Source organism: Antedon bifida, chromosome 4 (assembly GCF_963402885.1).
Source record: "Antedon bifida chromosome 4, ecAntBifi1.1, whole genome shotgun sequence".
Taxonomy (NCBI): domain Eukaryota; kingdom Metazoa; phylum Echinodermata; class Crinoidea; order Comatulida; family Antedonidae; genus Antedon; species Antedon bifida.
This window is the reverse complement of record NC_136229.1, coordinates 2,142,299-2,165,422: the sequence shown is the minus strand read 5'-3', so window position 1 is coordinate 2,165,422 and position 23,124 is coordinate 2,142,299. Positions and strand designations below refer to the sequence as shown.

Sequence of the window (23,124 nt, the reverse complement as noted above, 5' to 3'; positions counted from 1 at the left end):
TATTACATAATCATGTCCATATATGAAAGCTCTGTCTACACAACTAGTTTAACAAAAAAGTGTGATGTGCCCAAATAGAGTAGGATATTAATATTTCGAAATATGGTAGTGATATGACACCATTATGTCCATGTATGGGCACATTAGATGTTTGTTGTCACATAATGTTTGGTGGTGTAGAAGACAGAGCTTCATATTATAAACATGTTAGAATAATCATTATAATATCTCTATGGAATAATGAATAGTTCCCAAATGTTCGCTTTAAACCTATCTACATTTTATTACTGTAACCTCTGGGATTATCATATTGAGGTAACTGACAATGCTATCTGCGTGGTTACAATCAGAGAGGGCGATACCACATGCATAGGTACATCTCTACAGTCCTCTTGTTGTACAATTAATAAAACAAAACTATTCTTAATTGCGAATGCTATGCTTGATATTATTAACATTTTGATATAGCTGGAACACAATTGTCTATTTTGTGGATGTAGGAACGGGGTATAATCATATTATATCATATAAGGTGAATTTAAGAAAGTTTTTTAATTTGCAACCCAGGTTGTTTAGACCCAATCCAAAAACAATGTTTACGTTCTGTTCGAACATCGTCACGATACGGAAAGTGACCACGTTTGTAACGGTCAATACAAATATTATCTCGCGATTAAGAGATGGTCAATGACGGACCAAATTTAACTTAACCTAGCTCGGATATGTATATACATAACTTATAACAATCACGTTCTTTAGAATAAAGGTAAATAATATCCATCAACGCATCCCATTTTATAATAGTGTTTTAAAATACAATTGTTCGGTATTTAATTAGTCCTTGGTTAAATCCACCATTAGAATTGTTACAATGCTATGCCATGAAGTGTAACTGGGTTGTTCCTTCAATGAATAATTAAAAAATGATATACCTTGACATATTTGTTGGTTATTCTGACATTGGTAGGCGATTCTGTAAGAACGAAAAATTTAAGGAGCTTCATTATTGGCCCAATGAAGATTTAAGACAGCGTGTTGGCCAACAAACAACATGTTACAATGGAGGAGAATAATACTGATATTGTCAATTTGTCAAGTCTCTAACGTTTATGGGGGTAAGTGTATTATTTTAATTTAATTAGCTCCATATTCTTAGCTTTCAAACCTTCTTTGTCCTTAATTTATTGATCATAAGCCGACAGTACATGCTATCTGATTTTGTTAGATTCGGTTATATGGAGAGTAACAAAATTACAATTACAATTGGGATACAGTATACGGTATATATCGCTTCCCGAATTCGAATAAAAATTAAGAATTCTGTCGTCATGGAGAAAATACGAATTCTTTATAGAAGAGAACGTTTCTTTATAATAGGCCTAACTCGGAATTCGTTAAAAGATAATTGTATTTGAAGGTATATTAAGTGAGGAACAATCATGATTATTGTTGCCAATAATATTACGCACGAAGAGACAGACACGCGTATGTGAAAGGCGATCTACATCGGATGGTACAGAATTTCAACGCACGCGTAAAACATGTCTCTTATGGTGGTGTCTTTTCCCCATTATCTAGTCCTATATTGAAAAATGAAAAAAAAATCCAAAGAGTCCGGCTGCCGGACTTAGAGGAATGCTTAAGTAACAATTCTGTATTATATGCAAACATATAGATATTGCTACGTACATTTAAGTCTCTATTCAGCGTTATTTGGAAACTCCCTACTCGTTTCTTTTCATCGTTTATATTCTTAGTGTATTTTGCCACCCACATTATGTATTATAAAACAACTTGTATCCGTTGAATGGAGAAATATGTTCATTCCACTCCTACATATTTATTCTTTATATAAAAGTACGATTGCAAATATCGGAAGAACAGCTAATTCAATACAGTAAGAAAGGCTTTAAAACAAATGTAAAGGTTTGTCTACATTATTAAACTAGTTTAATAAGAAAAGCGTGATGTGCCCAAATATGGTAGTGATGACATCATCATGTTTGATTTTTGTGTTTACTCATACAAAAAAAAAAAAAGAAGAAAATAATTGTTTGTAAAATTGTAAAAACGTTTTCCCAAAATGTAGGCCTATATCTGTTTCATATGTTTTCAAATTCTCCCAACATAACTATTTTATTCTATAAAAATATTGCTATGCATCAATGCATTCTCTATTTTCTATTTTATAATACCTAATCATATCAAAATGAATAATATTATAAAATGAGTTACCACTATCTAACACAACAATGCAAGGACATTTCAAAATTGCCCTAGTGTAATAATACAATAAAAAAATCAATAACTTTGCAATCAGCGTAATTGTAGGTTGGAAAAAAGTAGGCACTTGCAAGAAAATAATGTCTTGAGTCTGTTGCATCACTCTCGTTACGTTTATTGTGCATTCTTCATACATTAAAACTCCATAATTATGAAGGAATACAAGCATAATTTTTATTTAAAAAAATGCAAATACAAATGAGTAGCAAAGATTCCGGCCTCAGGGCGGATATTTCTTAAAGTTTTTAAAACATCTAGTCCTAATTGCGGTTATCTTGATATCATGGGTTTCTGGATACGTACAGTAGAAGACAATTGAGTAAAGCTCTGTCTACACTATCAAACATTATGTGACAAAAAATGTGATGTGCTCATATATTGACATGATGATGTCATTATCACTATCATTACCATATTTGACACATAACGTTTTTTGGTCACATAAAGTTTGATAGTGTAGACAGAGATTAGCGAACAAAGTGCACAATTGTAAATTAACCGTTGTACTGACAAGATTTTAAACTACATTTGAAAACCGCCCAGGGGGTAAGGTGTGGGTGTGGTGATGTGGGTGTGGTGAAATGGGGGTCGACTTGGGGTGTGGTGGGGTAAGGGTAGGCCTATCCTTAATTAATAACCAGGAATTAAAAAAAGGTGGAAGTCCAAATAAATGATTATTCACTCCTTGCGATACATGATTTTTAATATTGTTCACAATTTGAATTACTTATAAAAGTTAGTAATATATTCTGTGTTACTTAAAAATTAAATCGCCTACTTTTAAGTGCAGGAGAGAGTTAATCTTTTAGTCGTTTTATCAATTCTTGAACTTCCTAACAATCAAATTAATTATTTTCGGTCTTTGCGTACCTTTGTTATTCCAAGGTTTCTGAGAGTGTTGGAATACTACGATACTAGTGACCCTTACGTGACGGTAGAGCAAATGCCATGAGAGCTCATCCGTGAACATTTCATTAATATTACACTAGATAATATTTTTTTTGGCTCGCATGTTTAAATATGCAGTACCAGTACTGTAAATGAAAGCAGGAATAAAATTCAATAGTTAATGAATTAAATTATTTAACCCCCTGCCATCTCCCAAAAAAAGTAAAATAGGTCTAATTCGTCATTTCTATATTTAAGCATATCACTACCATATTTGGGCACATCACACTTTATGGTAAACCAGTTTGATAGTGTAGACAGAGCTTAAAGGTATATTTTAACCTATAAACAAATATTTTTTATTTTTTAATGTCACATAATAGTATATTCACTTTGACCAAAAACTAGAACGAAAAAAATGTATTTACCTAAAAAAATAGTCAAATTGGCTGCTAGCCAATGGGTTTTTGGTTGAATTTAACCATTTATTTTGTCATTTTGACAAGTGAAAACTTTATTTTTTCAGGTTTTTTTTCTTCTACGAAAGTGATTAACTTGATTAAAACTACAAAATAAACTTGTATATTATAGGCCTACGCTTGAAAGTTTGTAAATTATAATAAGCACAGAGCAGACTAAAGCTTGAAACAAACAATTAAATACCTTTTTGTGCAATAGGATCTCACAATTGTCTATAGTTTGTTTAATGGTATTTTTATATGATTTTTGTTTTTGCTTTTTTCCTTGTGTGTGCTGCCCATAATGTTTTAATGTTTTATATTTTTAATATGTACATACAATGCTTTCAGCTTTTGATGCTTTTGTATTATATGTTTATACCGAAATAAATAAATAAATAAAAAATGTTAATGACACAATTCTGAAATAACTCATGGTTAGCACAGTAACTAAACATTGGTAGTTATGAAATGATAGTCATGTATAGGTACTTTAGGTAATGGTAACAACTGGTACTGGTTCAGGTAACCGCCTACATAGAGACACTAAGTTGGCATATTGATAAAATAGGAGAAATAATCAAAACATTTTCTTTTATAGCTACACCGGTATGGAATAATTGTCCACCAGACATAAACATTAATACTGATGATGGAACGTCCACAGGCACAGCCAATTGGACGGAGCCTACAGTTACCGATGAAACACCAACCGACCAACTCGTCATAGTTATACTGTACGATACAACGCCTTCATCTGTAATGATATCCAGTTTTGATATAGGAACAACCAATGTAAGGTATCACGCAACAGATGACGAAAATCCACCACTGACCGGAGTTTGTGAATTCACCATAACGGTAACAGGTATGAGACACATCACGGGGTGTTTGGTTGTAATATTGCTCGGCGACCAAGTCGATAAACGACGACGACGATGTTCGGGTGTATTTTATTTTAAATTTAAATGACATGAAGATAACCAATATTATATAACATCTAAATAAATTCCTGTCATTTACTTGAACGATTGTGGCGTGCAATAGTACGCACTATTGAACGGGCGTTCAATACAGTAGTACTTTTTCTTTTTTTTGTTTGAAAATTTCTTTTTATAGACCATTATTTTATAAACCCATGTAATATTTAATATAAACATATATTTACAAAGAAAAAAAAACAAATAAATGTTACTGTTTCAATGTGAATCAAATGTAGACCTAGGCCTACCTTTTATACAATCTGAGTTTTATATTCGTATAATGGTGCTTCGCCTCGTTGAAATATAACCTTCATCATTCACCTCTTGCCATTATTTGTACCATTACACTCATAAACATTCATTATAAGTTGACGTTCGGGTGTATTTTTTAGCGTTTACAATTTTAATGACATGAAAATAACCAATATTAAAGTTGACGTGCGACGTAACAAGGCCATATACATGGCTGCATTCGCGTGCGCAAATTTGAGTTAGTGTTTACCGACCAACCGACCGAGAGAGTGAGCTTAGAGTCGCGTTTGCACGCGACTAAAAACACAACCGTATCAATTTTAATGCGAGTCAAAGCTGATCTATTTTATTGTATATTTTAAAATCTTCTTTATATTTTCGATGTAATATTTTCTGATGACATATATTGGGATTGCAAAATTCCAGTGTAATAGTAACAATAACAACAGCTTATTGAGAAGCATTCACTAAAATACGTTAATCGTTATCCAGTTCAATGGTTAATGACGACAATGTGGAATTCTTGTCGTCGTACCGTAACTTATTTATCTATGGGTGTGCCAATTGTTATTACTAGAATACAGTTCACTGAACCGATTAATACTTATCCAATGGTACTTCCAACCCACAGAAACTTTGTATATCAAAACAATTGAATTAGACATGTATTTAAAAAGAGTAGCAAATATTAAAATGAAGGTCTACTATTACTGGGCATAACAAGTTAACTCCCAAAATGCTATCACTGACGTCACAAGAGGAAGCGGCTCTACCCATGAAGTAATTATTACTCCATGCTCTACCTCAATCCATTTGATTATATCAATGTTATTAATTCATGTATACCACGTACCAGTGGATTCACAGAACATTAGTCAGACCAAACTTTACACATAATTAATTAAATAATTGATAGATATTCTTATCTTCAGTTGTTCAATTATCATTAATTGGATAGATGGCTGATCTTTGATGATGATAATATTAATGATGACAATATTGATGATGATGATGATGAAGATACTAATACTGATGATGATGATAATATTGATGATGACGATGATGAAGATAATAATTATGATGATGTTGATAATGATGATAATGATGACGACGACGACGATGATGATGATAATGAAGATAATAATAATATTGATGATGATGATAATGATGATAATGATGACGACGAGGATGATGTATGGTGATGATAATGATAATGATGATAATGATAATGATGTATGATGATGATGTATGATGATGATGATAATGACGATGATGTATGATGGTGTATGATGGTGTATGATAATGATGAAGATGATGATAATAATGATGATGATGACGACGACGATGATGATGAAGATGATGATAATGCTGATGATGACGATAATGATAATGATGATGATGATGATAATAATAATAATAACGATGACGATGACGACGACACGATGATGTACATACATGTGGTGGTTTGCTACGAAGGAACAAAATGTATTGACAATTTATTTTATTCTAGACAATGAAGCACCTGTAATTATGAATTGTCCTATGACTGAAATAATGGAACTAACAGCCGAGGGTGAAAATGACATGGCAGTGACATGGACTGCGACATCTGCTACAGACAACTCTGGTACGATACCATCCGAGACGGCAACTCACGAACCAGGAGATATGTTTGCAATTGGAACTACTGAAGTTGTTATCACTTACACCGACAGTGCTTCAAATGCTGCTGTGTGTGCTTTTAATGTTACCGTTCGAGGTAAACAAACGACCAGCCTGGCATATTAAAGCTTGGTTCCCACTAGGACGCAACGCAAGGACATGAGCCGCAACCCATGCGAATTGACCAATCAAAGCGATGGATTATTCGAACTGTCGTTTGTGATTGGTCAATTCGCTTACGTTACGGCTTACGTCAAATGAGAATCAAGCTTAAGGAGCTTTCGATTTGCGGTGGCATGCTTCACTGAGTTTGGTTTGGCAATATCATGGCGTCAGACCTAATTGTGTCGAGTTCCGTAAATGAACGACGATGAATTTGGGAAAAATGGCGTAATGCATAATTTATAAAAGTCAAAAGCAAATCAAAAGTTCCATAATAATAACAACATCATTTATAAAATACAATAGGCCTATCATAAATCCTTACAGTGTGCGTTAATTAATAAAACTGATTTTATATAAATTCCTTTCTTAACAGCAACTCTAGAGGGCAGTTTCTAAGACCATCGGATAGTTACTAACCAAACATTAAAGTTACAATTTGAGTCTTTCCAATTGTTGATGCCTAATAAATAAAGACATTTTTTTTTAAAAATATGGACACAAAAAAAAAACAAAAAACAAAAAAAAAATTATCCAAAGATCCAACAATGTTTCAGCAATGCAATTCGAAAAAAACAAAATATAACTAATGTTTTAAATAAATCAGTCCCGTTTACGAAATTATTAAAAATAAGTTTCAGGTCAAAATAACATTAAGAAAGTCAATGTATTATGTGAATACAAGATTGATACAGTCTTATTTTATGTGAATACAGTATTGATACAGTCTAATTTTAAAATATACAGATGAGGAAAGTCCGCAAACATCTAACTGTCCAGAAAGCATGACTGAAATAATAAGCGACGCTGAATCATCGGCTTCAAGTATTTGGAGTGAACCAATTTTTACAGATAATGACGATGTTGTTAATGTTGATAGTACGCACAGTTCCGGCCAAACGTTTAATATTGGTAACACAGAGGTAGTGTACACAGCGACTGATCCATCTGGAAATAACGGAACATGCTCATTCAATATTACCGTTTTACAAGGTATGACTTAAGCTCTGTCTCCACTGTCACACTGACAAAAAAAGCGTGATGTTCCCGAATATGGTAGTGATATGACATCATCATGTCCATATATGGGTACATTTTTTTGTCACATAAATTTGATATTATAGACAGAACTTTAGTTCACATTTAATAAATATAAATTTTGCCTTTTTATTGATGGACTTTAAAAACTTGTTTTCCACTCAGGAATTCTCGATTCGTACGAATATTGGGCCGCCTAGTGAAAAAACTGGCTTTAATGCTTTATATTTTTATAAAAGTTCAGAATTTTGATTCAATTCAATTTAACTAAGTGGTTGTCATGATTGTTACAATTTCAACAATGTTTTAACAATATACTTACAGTATAATTAAAGATATATTGTCCCCCTAACAAAATATTTTTTTTAATTTTTTTGTTGAATATGTTATTTTAATGTCACATAATAGTTATTGGGTCTGAAAAAAATTTATTTACCTGAGAAAAATGTAATTTAAATCCAAAAATGGTCAAATTGTCTGGAAGACAATGAGTTTTTGGGTAATTTAACTGTTTATTTTGTCTTTTTATAGGTGAAATAATTTTTTCCCCCGTTTTTTTTCCTATGGAAGTGAACAACTTCATTAAAACTGCAAAATAGCCTATTCAAAGTCCGATTTTAAAAATCTTTATTTTTCATGATTTTGGGGGACAATACATCTTTAAACAAAAACATAAAACAGTTTTTTATTATGTTTAACTACCTGTATATTGAGTTTTAATTAATAATTATTATAGATTTCTATTGTTATGTATGTTAATTGTAATATTTTAGATTCATTTCCACTTTGATTTGCCACTTTTGCCAATGATTCATTTCGGCTTTTATTAAACACATCATGTGGATTTTTAAACTCTATTTTTTTTTGTTCTTTATTTTTGTTAGTAGTTTTTTATATTTGCTATTGGTGAAATAAAATAATTCTTTATTTGCTAGAACAAGGCTAACTATTGTAATTTTCAACAAAAGTGTGATTACGCTCGTCCCTGACATAACTAAGCTATGTTCATACGCAAACAAATCAGAAACAATATCGAATAGTTTTAATTAATAAGAGTAAGAGATAAATAAAATAAAATGAAAGCACTCAGAAACTGAGTGAAGTAATTGGTAAAATATTGTCGCAGAGGGCGCATGTTGATTTTTCGGCCCATGTTAAAAGTATACACATTTTTCTTTGTGAAGTTACTAATGAACCGATAATCTTGAATGTTTTATACCTTCTTACACCGAAATATTCAGAATAATAACTTGAACATTGTAGGCGCATCGTGCCAACAAACAAACAAAGCAAATAGTACGGTAATACTTCACAAAATTCTATTTTGTTAAGTAATAAAATAGCAAAATGTAGGTCTACAGGTGTAAAATGAAAATTTTACCTTGATTTACCTAAGTTGACCTTTAGACTATAAACCTGTTAAGGTTTGTGAGTCCCTCTTTGAACATCTTGATTATATGGCTCAAACTTTAGGTTGTGGGTTTTCCAATGTGTTTCAAGATTGGTTTTAAAATTATTTGTAGAGGATGCATTTACTATATATATGGCAAGCTAGTATTCAAATCATTTACTGCAGATATTTATTTACAATGAACTTTTTTAATTTTAAAACTGTGGCCTCTAGTTACAGTAGATGTGCTAATTAAAAAAAACACCCGGATTAAACATGATCATACTTTTGTATCATTCTAAAAGTCTGTAAGCAGCAGGACCTCTTTCTTCGAAATGCTAATGATGGCAGTTTCATAAATGTCATGCGGTCACTGTATGGTTGAGATTTAATTTCAACAGCAAGTAATTGTTTTTTTGTTGTTGTTTTTCTTTTAACAGACATTGAACCCCCAGAATTCACTTTGTGCCCAAACGATACGGTTGTGTCTACACTTCCTGGGGCAAACTATTCAGTTGTAAACTGGACGTTGCCAGAGGTCACTGATGACGTACAGCTAACCTCCCTCACCCAGGCAGTTACAGATTATTCAACGACTGGAGAGAGATTTTATATTGGAACAACTCAGTTACGTTTTATAGCTGTAGACGTTGTGGCAAGGACGTCACAGTGTATATTCAATATCATTGTTAACGGTTAGTATATGTTATTATTATTTATTTTATATTAGTTATAAGTCTACAATTACAGAAGAAAATACAAACCATATTTATACCTAAAAAAACTTAAATCTGGCGTAACTATTACAATTATGTTCTTTATGTAATATTCAAGATTTACTAATTCAATTTCGCTCATTATTTATGACTTCTAAGTTATAATTTGAGGAGATAGTTTGATGTGCTATTTCGATCGCGCCCTTGAAGCATCCTTATCTAAAATCTAACCCCCTCCCTCTCTTTTTCAAGATGTATATATTAACATTTTGTCCATATTTTTCTTTTTATCAAAAACAACGTAAGCCTACCATTTTGTAAATGCAATAATTATATTATTTTCTTAATAGACGATGAAGATCCTATAATAACTTGTTCAACAAACTTTACAATCTACGCTGAATCTGGAGAGAATTACGCAATCGTTGAGTACAATGTAAGCGCAACTGATAATGACGGATTCCCAAACATCACGACCTCTGACCCAGCGACGGGGAGTCAATTAGGCATCGGAGTTACCAGTTTTACTATAACAGCAACGGATCAATCGGACAATTCAGCACAATGCAATTTTTATGTGACAGTTTTAGGTTTGTATATTTCGTAATCACTAATTAGAACACCAACATGACAAACATAAAAAAAGAAACAAAACTGTTCACATGCGGAACTATATACATGCTTGCTCAAAAACGACGAACACAAGTGAGACGCACAATGTCTAATGACGAATAGCGTTTAAGATGACAAACATAAAAAAAAAACAAAACTGTTCACATGCGGAACTATATACATGCTTGCTCAAAAACGACGAACACAAGTGAGACGCACAATGTCTAATGACGAATAGCGTTTAAGATGACAAACATAAAAAAAAAAAAAAAACTGTTCACATGCGGAACTATAATACATGCTTGCTCAAAAACGACGAACACAAGTGAGACTCACAATGTCTAATGACGAATAGCGTTTAAGATGACAAACATAAAAAAAAAAAAAAAACTGTTCACATGCGGAACTATATACATGCTTGCTCAAAAACGACGAACACAAGTGAGACGCACAATGTCTAATGACGAATAGCGTTTAAGATGATGAATTAGAATTGTATTAAACTCTTGATGTTTAACAATGTTATGAATGCATGGTTTTTAAATTTGTTTTATATACGTAGGCCTATGTTTTTAGCCAGTTAGCGCTCATAGCCGTTACGTCACTGTCTCATGACAATTTGCAACTCCACTCCCAAAGACTTGTAATAAGTCTTTGTTTATGTAGAGCATCTTGTGTATATGTTTGTCTTGTGAACAGATTGCCACCTTTGAGAAGGATAGTGAATGAATTCACTTGTAGTTATCCTTGGCAATTTGCCTAAAATGAGAATAAAAAAAATAATAATATTGAGGTTAAAAGACGTAGGAAAATTACGAAAAAAAGATTATATTGAATAACAATGGTGTGAAGATTAGATTTACAACCACTAAAGAAAACTTACTGATTAATTGTATTAATCTTGTTGAATGAATGAATAAAAGTGTTGGTTCAGGTCAAAAGAGAGAAAAACTCTTGATACTATTATTACGTAATAATACTTGTGTTATATTACATAAAATTATTATTGAAGCTTGTCGAGAAACAGTGAATAGTTACACCCTACACACAATTGCAATATTATTTTTAAACCTAAGGCCTATTTGTAGTGGGATAAACGATAAATGAAATTGTATTGTAATATCTTTGTTTTTTCAGATAACGAAGCTCCAAACATTACATTCTGCCCAGGAAATATTACAATAAACACTGAAGCTGGTGAAAGTTTTGGAATTGCAACTTGGCAACAACCAACAGCAATTGATAATTCTGGGGAAGCAGTTGCAGTGACTACGGAAACTCACTCAAATGGAAGCTCGTTTAGCCTCATGGACTCTCCACATACTGTCAGTTTAACTTTAGCCGACAGCAGTTCAAATACAGCCATCTGCAGTTTTGCAGTTACAGTTATTGGTATTTATTTATTTAACAACATCTTTATGAATAAACAGGTCTATACAATAAAAAATGGCATAACCATTCTGATTCAGATCAGATTGCGATTATAGAAATACAAACAACTAGAGGGTACTCCGAGAGTACAAACCTCCGCCTACTGTAAAATTCCCCTACATAAAATATTTTTTTCCTTTTTTTTCCTTAGTTCTAAGTGTAAATATAACTGCACACTACAAAGTTGTGGATGACAGTGTGGTGTAATGGTTATGTATCCAGCCTCTCACAGTTGAGATCGCTGGTTCAAGTCCCACTGAGGTTTTTTTTTTTTTTTTTTTTTTTTATTTCTTTTTTTTTAGTTTTTTGTGGACCTTGATCTTTGACCCTGACCCTTCAAAATTTAACCACAATTATATGATGTGTCATTGATCATTGTGGCTAAGTTTGGTGAGAATCGGATAAAAACTGTGGTCTCTGGGCAGTAAAATAGTTTTTTGTTAGTTGTGACCTTGACCTATGACCTTTTCCCCTTAAATTCGAACTCGTCCGAGCTTTTGGGGCATAGATCATTGTTGCCAAATTTGGTGAGAATCGGATAAAAACTGTGGCCTCCAGGCTGTTCACAGACACACAAACACACACACAAACACACACACAAACATACACACAAACACACAAACATACAGGGGTGAAAACATAACCTCCTTGGCGGAGGTAATTACGAAGAATTAGTTTGAAAGGTGAAAATCAATAATCAGTAAAATAACAATTAAATACTTTCGATTTCAGATGAAGAAGCACCAGAGACAAATTGTACGAATGATTATACCGCCAACACTACTTTGGGTTTAGCTATAGCCCAATCAGTACCCTATCCATTCATTGTATTTGAAGATAATTCAGGTTTAAATGTTGATACAACACTGAGCATGAAGCCGCCTTACGACTTGCCCATTGGACAAACGGTTATAGAGGTGAATGGAACTGACGCGTATGGAAACGTTGCTACCTGTCAATATACGATAACTGTTGAAGGTTAGTTGTTATAATATAACATAATAAATCTACAACAAAAAAACTTGATAGATTCTTCGGATACAGTTTTCTCACTTCTATGAATGTATTTTTCTTTATTTCATACGCATCCAACAACGAGCACAAACCAACTTTACAATTTATCGTGCTTATAAACTAAGTCTCATTTGAGGCTCAGGGAGTGGAGTTGAAAGAGTCGTGAGTTACAACCCTGGCACTAGATCAGGATTGAACCCCGGACTGGGATTGGAAGGCAAGCACGTTAACCACCAAACTACAACTCCAATAGCATCTTCATGCCCAATAGACGAATTAAATTCATTTATTCGTTTACTTTAAAATGTTAGCAATCTTAGTTCACCGTTGTGAATTTTGAAAGGTAGAAAGTAAAAATGATAACATATTCTGTTCCATAGCTATGTAAACTCTGAAATATCATTTAGTCAAAATATTAATACATTATTATTATAGATAACGAAAACCCAGAGATTATCTGTCCTGAAAACCAAACTGTTGTAGCCGATATGGGTTCAATGGGAACACAAGTTAACTGGTCCACACCAAACGCCACAGATAATAGCGGTCAAGTGAGTGTTACTTTAGTAGACCTGATGGCGTCTGGATCTACGTTTCTAATCGGTGACCCCGTGACACTGACATATACAGCACAGGATGGCTCTGGTAACGAAGCAAGTTGCACATTTGTCATTCAGGTTTTGGGTAAGAAAACCGTATTGTATTTTGACGACTTATCCGAATTGCTTTACTACTATGAAACAGAAAAGGAGTGACTTTGAAAGTGACGACTTCTAAAAACTGAATTGGCCTTATCTGATGTTAGTGTAAAGCGTGGTTCCCACTAGAACGCAACGCAGCGACGTATCGACGCAAAGTAATTTATTGCGTAATCACAAGTGGGAACCGACGACGAAACAGTGCTGCACACATCGCAGGTTTGATTTCACGCAGGCGGGGGCAAACACAATTATCGAATCCATCCACAATTTTCTTACGTTGCGTACAGGTTGCGTTACGTTGCGTTCTAGTGGGAACCAAACTAATAAGTATTTGTATTGTTTTAGATATGGAATCTCCGATGATAGCAAACTGCCCAATTGACATTGTCAACAACACAGATCCATCAATAAATTCGACAACAATCACGTGGGATGAACCAACATTTAACGATAATAGTGGAAGCACTTCAAATTCTAGTTCGCACAGTAGTGGCGACACATTTTACATCGGTGTTACAACAGTATATTATATGATAGAAGACGAATCGGGAAATATGGCAAATTGTAACTTTACCGTTACAATTCTTGGTAAGTTTTTCCATGATTTACTTTCATATTTGTCACATAATTTGTATAATGTTAATGTTACGAATAAAATGACGTTTATTTTATAACTTTAAAATGATCGATGTTTCTAAACCATCATGGGAAAATTATCAAGAGCAGATGAATAAATTATAATAAAATACAAAATAAGAAGCACTAATTTTCTCACTTTAAAACTTTAAATGTTGAAGCTTTTATTCTCTGTCATATTTCTTTCAAAGATATGGAGGCTCCAACGTTCACCTGTCCACAAGATATAACAGGTGCAACACCAAATGGCGCCAACTCAGTTAGTGCAAGTTGGCAACTACCGATTTATGAAGATAATTCATTTGATGAGGTCAGCGTGACATCATCTCACCCCATTCTACCAGTAGATTTAGAAATTGGTGATCATGTGATAATGTATAATTTTACCGACAAATCTGGCAACCAGGCTTCCTGCTCTTTCACATTTACTGTAAATGGTAAATTCAAAGATTTGAATTTTTTAAATGTAAAATACTAAGTACACTATCGCGATCCAAAAAATTCTTTTCTCCTGTAAAATTGTATGGAAATCGTTCATTTTCTTCGGCATCCGTTTCTATATGGAATGCGTTGCCTATTTAAATCCGTCAGGCTACTTCCACCAGTGTCTTCAAATCTCTCCTCAAAACCCACCTTTTTAATTTGTAATTTTTCTAAATTTTCTGTCTTTGTAAAGCGCATTGAGGCTTTCAGCATAATGCGCTATATCAAGTACCAGTTATTATTATTATTATTAAAATGGAAACGCAATAATATTACAGTACGTAGGCCTATTATACATAACACATTATTTTGATAGCATAACAAGATGTGAAAGCGCCTATCTCGATGATACGTCCATTTCTGTCTGCCAAAAACAGTATATTAAATGACAGAATACAGTCAAGAAGCCTATTATACACGAGTGTTTTCGTTGAAAAAACAGGAAACTAAATAGATGGATTATTATTATTATTATTTGAATCTATGATCAACATACATTTTGTTTTGCTTCTTTTGCCTTTAATATATTACTAAACATTCATTCCACATTCAGATTACGAAGATCCACAAGTAATGTTTTGTCCCGGAGACATCACAGACTTTACCTTACCAGACTTGGCTTACAACACCAGTTCCTGGACACCGCCTAACGCAACGGATAATAGTGGATACGTTCAAACGATGAGCACACATGAACCCGGCGATGAATTTTATATAGGAACTACAGAAGTGACGTATAACTTCACAGATGCCTCTCAAAACGTTGCAACTTGTGTATTTACTGTAACAATAACAGGTAATTTACTTAATTTAAGGCCACAAATTACATTTTACGTAAAAATAAATACTATCTGGTCCTATTGCTATAACTTTTTTCGTCTTTAAACTGTTAGTGATGGTTAAAGTTAATAACTTATAACTATTGTACGATTGATTAAAGACACTAGACCTACGTTTTTTACTTAATTTAAGGTCACAAACTACATTTTACGTAAAAATAAATACTATATGGTCCTATTGCTATAACTTTTTTCGTCTTTAAACTGCTGGTTATGATTGAAATTAATAACACATACTGTAACTATTGTACGTAAGTTTTTTCGACCTAATAAAAAATATTTTATTTTATGTAAAAATAAATACTTATATTCTGCGATAAACTTTGTCGTCTTTAAACGTGAAAAATAAGTCGATTCCAATTAAGTAGTTATTGACTTTAAAACCGGATTCGTAGGGCCACAATGATTATGACTGAGTTATCGTAAGTTTTTGCCGCTTTTTAAAATTGAAATCGGCTGTGGTCATTTATTCTTTTATCCAAAACAAACTAGATAAACAAAGCAGACAGTTAAGCCCGTTATCATTTATGAAATTGCTTTTAATATTTTAGATGACCAGCCGCCGTCGCTAAACTGTCCATCTAACTTCAATGTTACTACAGAACCTGATCAGCCTTATGGAGTTGTTGTATACAACGTAAGTGCTGATGATAATGATGATTTAATGCCATTAATTAACACATCAGCTCCTGTATCTGGTTCTCAATTAACAATTGGTGTTCATGAATTTTCGATCGAAGCAATCGACAGTTCAGGAAATACCGCTCAATGTAGCTTTTATGTTCAAGTTATAGGTTAGTATCTACATATATATAACTTTTCTTATTCTGATAATCAAACGTAATTTAAAAAATCATGAGATATAATTATATTAGCTGCCTTAAATCTCTATGGACTTTTCACTCGCGATGATAACTTTCTATTCATACTTATAATTTGTACTCTTTGCTTTCTTTATTATCAAAATATATGTTCATGCATACGATATTATATGAATACACTAACAAATTTTGTATGCATGGTAGCTTTTACTGGTGTTTTCTATAGCAAATTGTTATTATTAGTTGATTCAGTGATTTAGATTGAGGTTTTGGGGTAGTGAGCAACATTTAAGGTGGTTCTTAAACATTCGAAATTAATAAATTGTTTTATGTAAACTTATTTCAAAATTAGATGACCAGCCACCAACTATAACTTGTCCACCTAACTTCCACATTTCAACTGATGTTGGCCAGTCATACGCAGTATTTGATTATAATTTAACCAGTAATGATAACTCGGGAGTTATGCCAGTAATCGACACCGTGTCTCCAATGTCAGGTTCTCAATTACAAATTGGTACGCATATTTTTGTGTTTGAAGCGGTTGATCCATCAGGCAACTCTGCTACTTGTAGCTTTTATGGGACTGTTGAAGGTTTGTATAGTTTTTCCCTATTTTTTCTCTTTTTAGAAAACATTTTTTAGGGCACCACTAGTTGTAAAAGCTGTTATGCTTGTTTTGTGGTTGTCCCTGTTTCATTTCTTTGTTTCACAATGTTAAAATTTTACTTTTGTGTGTCATGCATGAAATGAAATAAAATAAATAACAATCAATATCAAATATCAATTAAATTAAAGTACTAGGCCTATATACAAAATATAGGCCTAAATACTAACAATCCAGAACATTAGATAAACCAAACACAGAGTAATTGAGAATAATTATTCTATTTTATTATCAGATCACCATAAGTGATAGGCCTAAATAAATAATCTACATAAACATTATTTTGTTGATTTTGCGGAATTTACTTTGTTTTCTCTTTTGTGGCGTAAAACCGTTTTTATTCACATTAATGTCATCATAATCGTAACATCTTCATATTATTTTCATTATTATTACATTATTTTGTTATTCTCTAATGTTTTTGTCATTCAATTTTGATAAATCAGCGGTATAACATTTAAAATTTTGCAAAAATTCAACATTTCATATTTTTTCACATAGGCCTATTTTATATTCCATATTTTGTAATTGTTTTCGTTAATTTTCTTATATTTTTCTATGCTACTATTATTATTACATATTTCTGTACAATATAAATATTTTAATACATAACGTAGCTCTTATTCTCAATGTTTTATAAATAAAAAAAAAAAAAAAAATTAAATAAAAGTGTATGGCATGGTATAAACGTAGACCAGCAGTAGTACACCAGCAGTAAAGACAACTGATACTAAGTATCTGTCAATGACGGCCACGTGTCTTGAGAAGAAGACGGCTACAAGAATAGTAACAAAAAACAAACAAAATTGGCCTATATTACGCAAAGTACACTTGTGAGTATTTTAAAGATTTGCATGGCGAAAAAATAAGTATATGTCAACAAAATTGTGAGAGTAATACAGCCAAACTCAAAAACATTTGTCTTTATTCACAAAAAATGATATTCAATACACGTTGATTGTAACTAACCTATTTAAAAAAAGAGTCTATATTCGTTATTTTAAAACAATACACATAAATTAACAGTTTCAAAACTACTTATGTTTTAGATCATGAGTCTCCAACAACAAATTGTACAGAAGATCTTCATGTAGCTGCTAGTGAAAATATGACGACCGCTATCAACGTAACATACCCAGACATCACATTCAATGATAATTCAGGCATGAATGTTACTGTCTCTGAAAACATACCATCACCATCTGACTTCAGAATTGGAATTACACAAGTGGTTGTGAATGGTACCGATACATCTGGCAACAGTGTTAGTTGTATTTTCTACGTCAATGTTACAGGTAAACGTTTTGGAAAACGCTTGCATTTGCTAGAATTATACTAATATCTTAATAATAATTCAGAAAATAAGTTCAGCCAGCCAGCTGGTGGGAAGATTTTTAATCACGGCCACCAAAAACGCTTTATATTGTAATGTATATGACATTGGAGTAGACTTGCGAGGCGTTATATTCATGGTTACCATCTTATGTCAGACTCTACTTGATCTTTTGTTTACTCCATTTTTTCTATCGTTCAGTCAAGTTATGTTGAATGTTGAAATAAGTTTCTGTTAAATTAGTTTCTTGATCATGATCTTTGTTATATTTATAAATTCTGTTGGTGTGTGTCAATCGAATTCCTGTCATTCAATAATTATTCTGATGAAAAAAGTTTTTTATTCTGATTTTAGATAATGAAGACCCAATAATTTCTTGTCCTGCCAACCAAACACTACCAGCCGAAGAAGGGTCCACCGGTACACAAGTAGTATGGGATGACGCCACCGCAACAGACAATAGTGGAGTTGTTATAGTAGTGCAAGGAGATGGAGATCCGCCGTCTGGTGGAACCTTTACCTTAGGAAGTCCTAGGACCTTGTCGTATATTGCCACCGATGAATCTGGAAACTCTGCCACTTGCACATTTGTCATTTATATTATCGGTAATAATGATAAACAAACAACATTCTCACTCCTGGGGTCGATCAAAGCATATTGATCGAAACGTCGAGAAACTCAATAGTTCTTTTCGGAACTAATACACGTGATGTACCGCAAACTTTATATCAACAGATAAACAAATGTGAAATAAATAATCAAAGATGTTGGGTTGCTTTTAAATAAACATTGTAGTTTCATGTGGAATAACATAATGCTTTTGGGGGATACAGTGTGTGGATTATAGAAGTTATATAAACTGAAATTATGGAATTTGTTTATAATTGTATGGTTTTAAAGGTATAAATAATAACAATAAAAAGAATATGAAATTGACCATATTTAAATATGCATTGTGGTTCTTAAATAACTAATACTGGTAACCAGTTGAGGAGCACCATTGTATATAAATATTGTATATTATAACTATTGTTTTTTTTTATATAGATACGGAATCTCCGGAAATTATGAACTGTCCAACTGGTAGAGTGAACAGCACAGATTTATCAATAAATTCAACAACGATCATGTGGGACGAACCGACCTATAGTGATAATACTAACGACGTTTTAACTTCAGACTCGACTCACAGCAGTGGTGATGAGTTTTTCATCGGTGTTACAACTGTTGTTTATAGGGTAGAAGACGATTCTGGGAATATGGCAACATGCAATTTCACCGTTACAATTCTTGGTATGTTTTTCCATTTTACATTGTGCACACGGTCATTATATTCGGTATATAATTGTTATATTTCCTTGGAATTGCTACATTACATTACTATCGACGCCTTGATGATTACAATTTATGGCAATCTCGTACACTTGTGAACCGCTAAAATTATAAAACTTTCTTGCGTAGATTTGGAGCCACCGACGGTTAACTGTTTAGATGACATTATTTTGAATACGTCACCAGGCGAAAACTACGCTTCTGCTACTTGGCAACCACCAACTTATGAAGACAATTCATTTGATGACGTCACCGTGACATCATCTCACGGCGATCCACCAGTAAATTTAGAAATTGGTGACCACGACATTATGTACAATTTTACCGACCAATCTGACAACCAGGCTTCATGCTCTTTCACAATTACTGTAAATGGTAAATAAAAAGTTTACATTTAGACTTCAGTAGATTTAGTATCTCGCAATCCCACCTGTAAATGGAAAGTATATCCTGTACTTAGGCCTACCTGTAATACACAATACCTAACGAAATACATTTCCCCCAAATAATGTGCAGGCAAAATGCCGTTAATATTTCTTCATACACATCTCAACTGAAATCAAAGATGTTCTCAATAATGAAGACGGCTAGAAGTACAATTACTGTACTATGTTAGCCATAAATGTTTTGTCTTAACACTTAATATTTCATTCTATATTCAGATAATCAAGCTCCACAAGTAAATTTTTGTCCCGAAGATGTAAACGTTACTTCACTTGATTTTATGGCTTACAACACCATTTACTGGAATCCGCCCAACGTCACGGATAATAGCGGAAACTTCACAACAACGAATACACATGACAGTGGCGATACATTTTTTGTAGGAATAACAGAAGTGGTATATACTTTTACTGATGGCGCTGAAAACGTTGCAACTTGTGCATTCAGTGTAACAATAATAGGTAAAATATGTATTTATATTCCTGATGGTTGGAGTATAACAACTCAGTCTACAAACGATAGAGATTAGGAGAGTGAAAACAGATGCGAACCCAAAACTTGTAAATTATTCTATAATAACATAGGCCTAGATTTTTTTAATACAATACAGACAACATCACATTCAGGATGACCAAATCCTTAGAAGACAGAAGAATTAATATAATAGGCCTACACTATTTCACCACAATAATATGTATTTTTACATTTATTTAGATGAAGAAGAACCCGTTGTATTTTGTCCATCTAATGCTACATATTCTACTGAACCTGGCCTGGCCTACGCTGACGTGGTGTACATGTACACTGCTTCAGACAACGATGGATATCCACCAACTGTTACTACATTAGATGCCATGACAGGAGCGCGAGTACGAACAACAAATTCTTCCGGTGCAGTAACTGTAGATGACATGTTAAACATTGGAATCCACGGCTACGATTTAACAGCAACCGATACATCTGGAAATACAGACGAGTGTAGCTTTTACATAATTGTAGAAGGTGAATAACAACAATACAAATTCTATATCATTTCTTTTTTGATAATCCAACAAAGAAAATCCTATAATAATAAGAGATCCAGATGAACCTTTTCATAATACCAAGTAACTTTAGTTGCGAATGTTTTGTGTCTCAAAGGAATTAAGAAACCAAACTAAAGAATAAAAAGCTCCAAAATATATGGCTGTCAAATTGTAACCACTTCAGGCGCTTTGAGCACATCTGGTGGAGAAGTGCGCATTATAAATCTTTGTATTAGTTATACTATAGGCCTATCTGCTGCGCAAAATACGTCAATTTTGCATTGTTTTTTCTTTACGTTGTAGATAACGAAGCGCCAATTATTACGTCCTGCCCAACAACAAGTACAATGTATACTGTCACCGGAGAAAGTTTTGGACTTATAAGTTTTTCCCCAGCAACAGCATCTGACAACTCGGGATCTGTGAGTGTTTCGTCAGTCGGCATTCAATTGGACTTGATGTATTACCTCGCCAGCTCTCCATACACTATAGTGTACACGTTTAGCGACAACAGTTCAAATACGGCTAACTGTAGTTTTCAGATTACTGTTACCGGCAAGTATTCATTAACTTATTAGAACAATATTGTTATTGAGAAAACCAGAATACGCTTAGGATGTTGGTAATAATTACAGATGTTGGTAAGAAGTACATATTTTTAAATATGTACTTATTACTAACTTATTAAAACTGCTTAACACCTTCCTTCTTGGTAGAATAACTTTAATGTGTTAAGCTCTGTCTACACTATCAAACTTTATGTAACACAAAAATGTGATGTGCCCATAAATGGACATGATGATATCACTACCATATTTAAGCATATCACTATCATTATTTGGGCATATCACACTTTTTTCAAATTAGTTTGATAGTGTAGACAGAGCTTCATGGAAGAACATTTCAAAACAAGACATTGAATAATCTAGTAAGAGATCCATTCTCTACTATCTATACGCGTGTGAGCGACTCATAATGAAGTTCTTATAGAACATATTTTCAGTGAGCCACGCCTGAACATTCGTATACCGTTTTAATTTGTTTGTTTCTTTTGTTTTCAGATATTGAACCGCCAACTTCAAATTGTTCTAGCGACCTTAGCTTTACCACAAGTCCAAACATGGCAGTAGCTGTTAACGTTACGTTACCAACGATTGTTTTTGACGATAACTCAGACGAAGCTGTCAACGTTTTACAGAACATCAACTCTCCATATGACTTCCCTATAGGAAGTACACTTATAGTAGTAAACGGCACTGATCCGTACTCTAACACATTCACTTGCGAATACTCGATCAATGTTACAGGTAATAGCCTTTCATTTACGCAGTTAAACTTGCTTCTTTTACTAGAATTCAATGCAAAAATACCTGCAAGTAATTTGACTTATCGTGAAGCACCATCTAAATTGTTACTTGTGATTGGTCAAAGTACTTACGTTGCGTATACGTCATTGTGCTGGTCCTAGTGGAAATCAAGCTTTACTATGAGACCGGTATGAATGACTAAGAATAAAAATAAAAATGTTTGCGCCTGATAAAAAACGTCCGAATGACTTAAACGTAATGGTAAATCTATTTTATTTTTGTGTTTTAATAAATAAAAAATGTTGAATTCCTAATAAATAATGTACATGTGTCTGTCTGTATATCTATTAGATAACGAGGCGCCAGTCATCCTCAATTGTCCTGGTAACATTACGGAGCCCACTAGTTTTGGAGCATTCTGTGGATATGCAAACTGGACAGAACTTGAATTCTCTGATAATTCGGAAGACAACCTAACTGTAAATGTAAACGGAGTAGAACCAGACAACAGATATTCCATTGGTTTAACTTTGGTTGAATATATCGTAGAGGATAATTCTGGAAATTCTGTATCATGTTCATTTTTCGTAAACATCATTGGTAAAATATTGGACGATTATCTGTCCCGTTGTTCATATAACATAGA

The 23,124-nt window shown here is 33.2% G+C and overlaps 2 protein-coding genes across 2 annotated transcripts in view; both read left to right on the top strand.

Moving 5' to 3' along the window:
• Window positions 1–973: 973 nt before the first annotated feature.
• On the top strand, window positions 974–21,064 carry LOC144841392 (hyalin-like). Its single transcript, XM_078697715.1, has 21 exons — window positions 974–1,115; window positions 4,231–4,497; window positions 6,375–6,623; window positions 7,436–7,681; window positions 9,557–9,811; window positions 10,183–10,422; window positions 11,582–11,836; window positions 12,608–12,853; window positions 13,325–13,573; window positions 13,936–14,178; window positions 14,418–14,663; window positions 15,263–15,505; window positions 16,100–16,342; window positions 16,722–16,964; window positions 18,086–18,331; window positions 18,724–18,975; window positions 19,418–19,663; window positions 19,832–20,077; window positions 20,365–20,607; window positions 20,861–21,015; window positions 21,053–21,064. Exons 1-21 carry the CDS (start codon window positions 1,052–1,054, stop codon window positions 21,062–21,064), a joined length of 4,689 nt encoding a protein of 1,562 aa, XP_078553841.1. The 5' UTR covers window positions 974–1,051.
• Window positions 21,065–22,193: 1,129 nt separating this feature from the next.
• The window catches only part of LOC144840375 (uncharacterized), a 35,133-nt gene continuing 34,202 nt past the window's right edge, over window positions 22,194–23,124 (top strand). Inside the window, exons 1-2 of the mRNA XM_078696171.1 lie at window positions 22,194–22,478; window positions 22,830–23,078. Coding sequence (XP_078552297.1) covers window positions 22,292–22,478; window positions 22,830–23,078 — 436 coding nt within the window. The 5' untranslated portion in view covers window positions 22,194–22,291. The remainder of the gene's footprint in view (window positions 22,479–22,829; window positions 23,079–23,124) is intronic.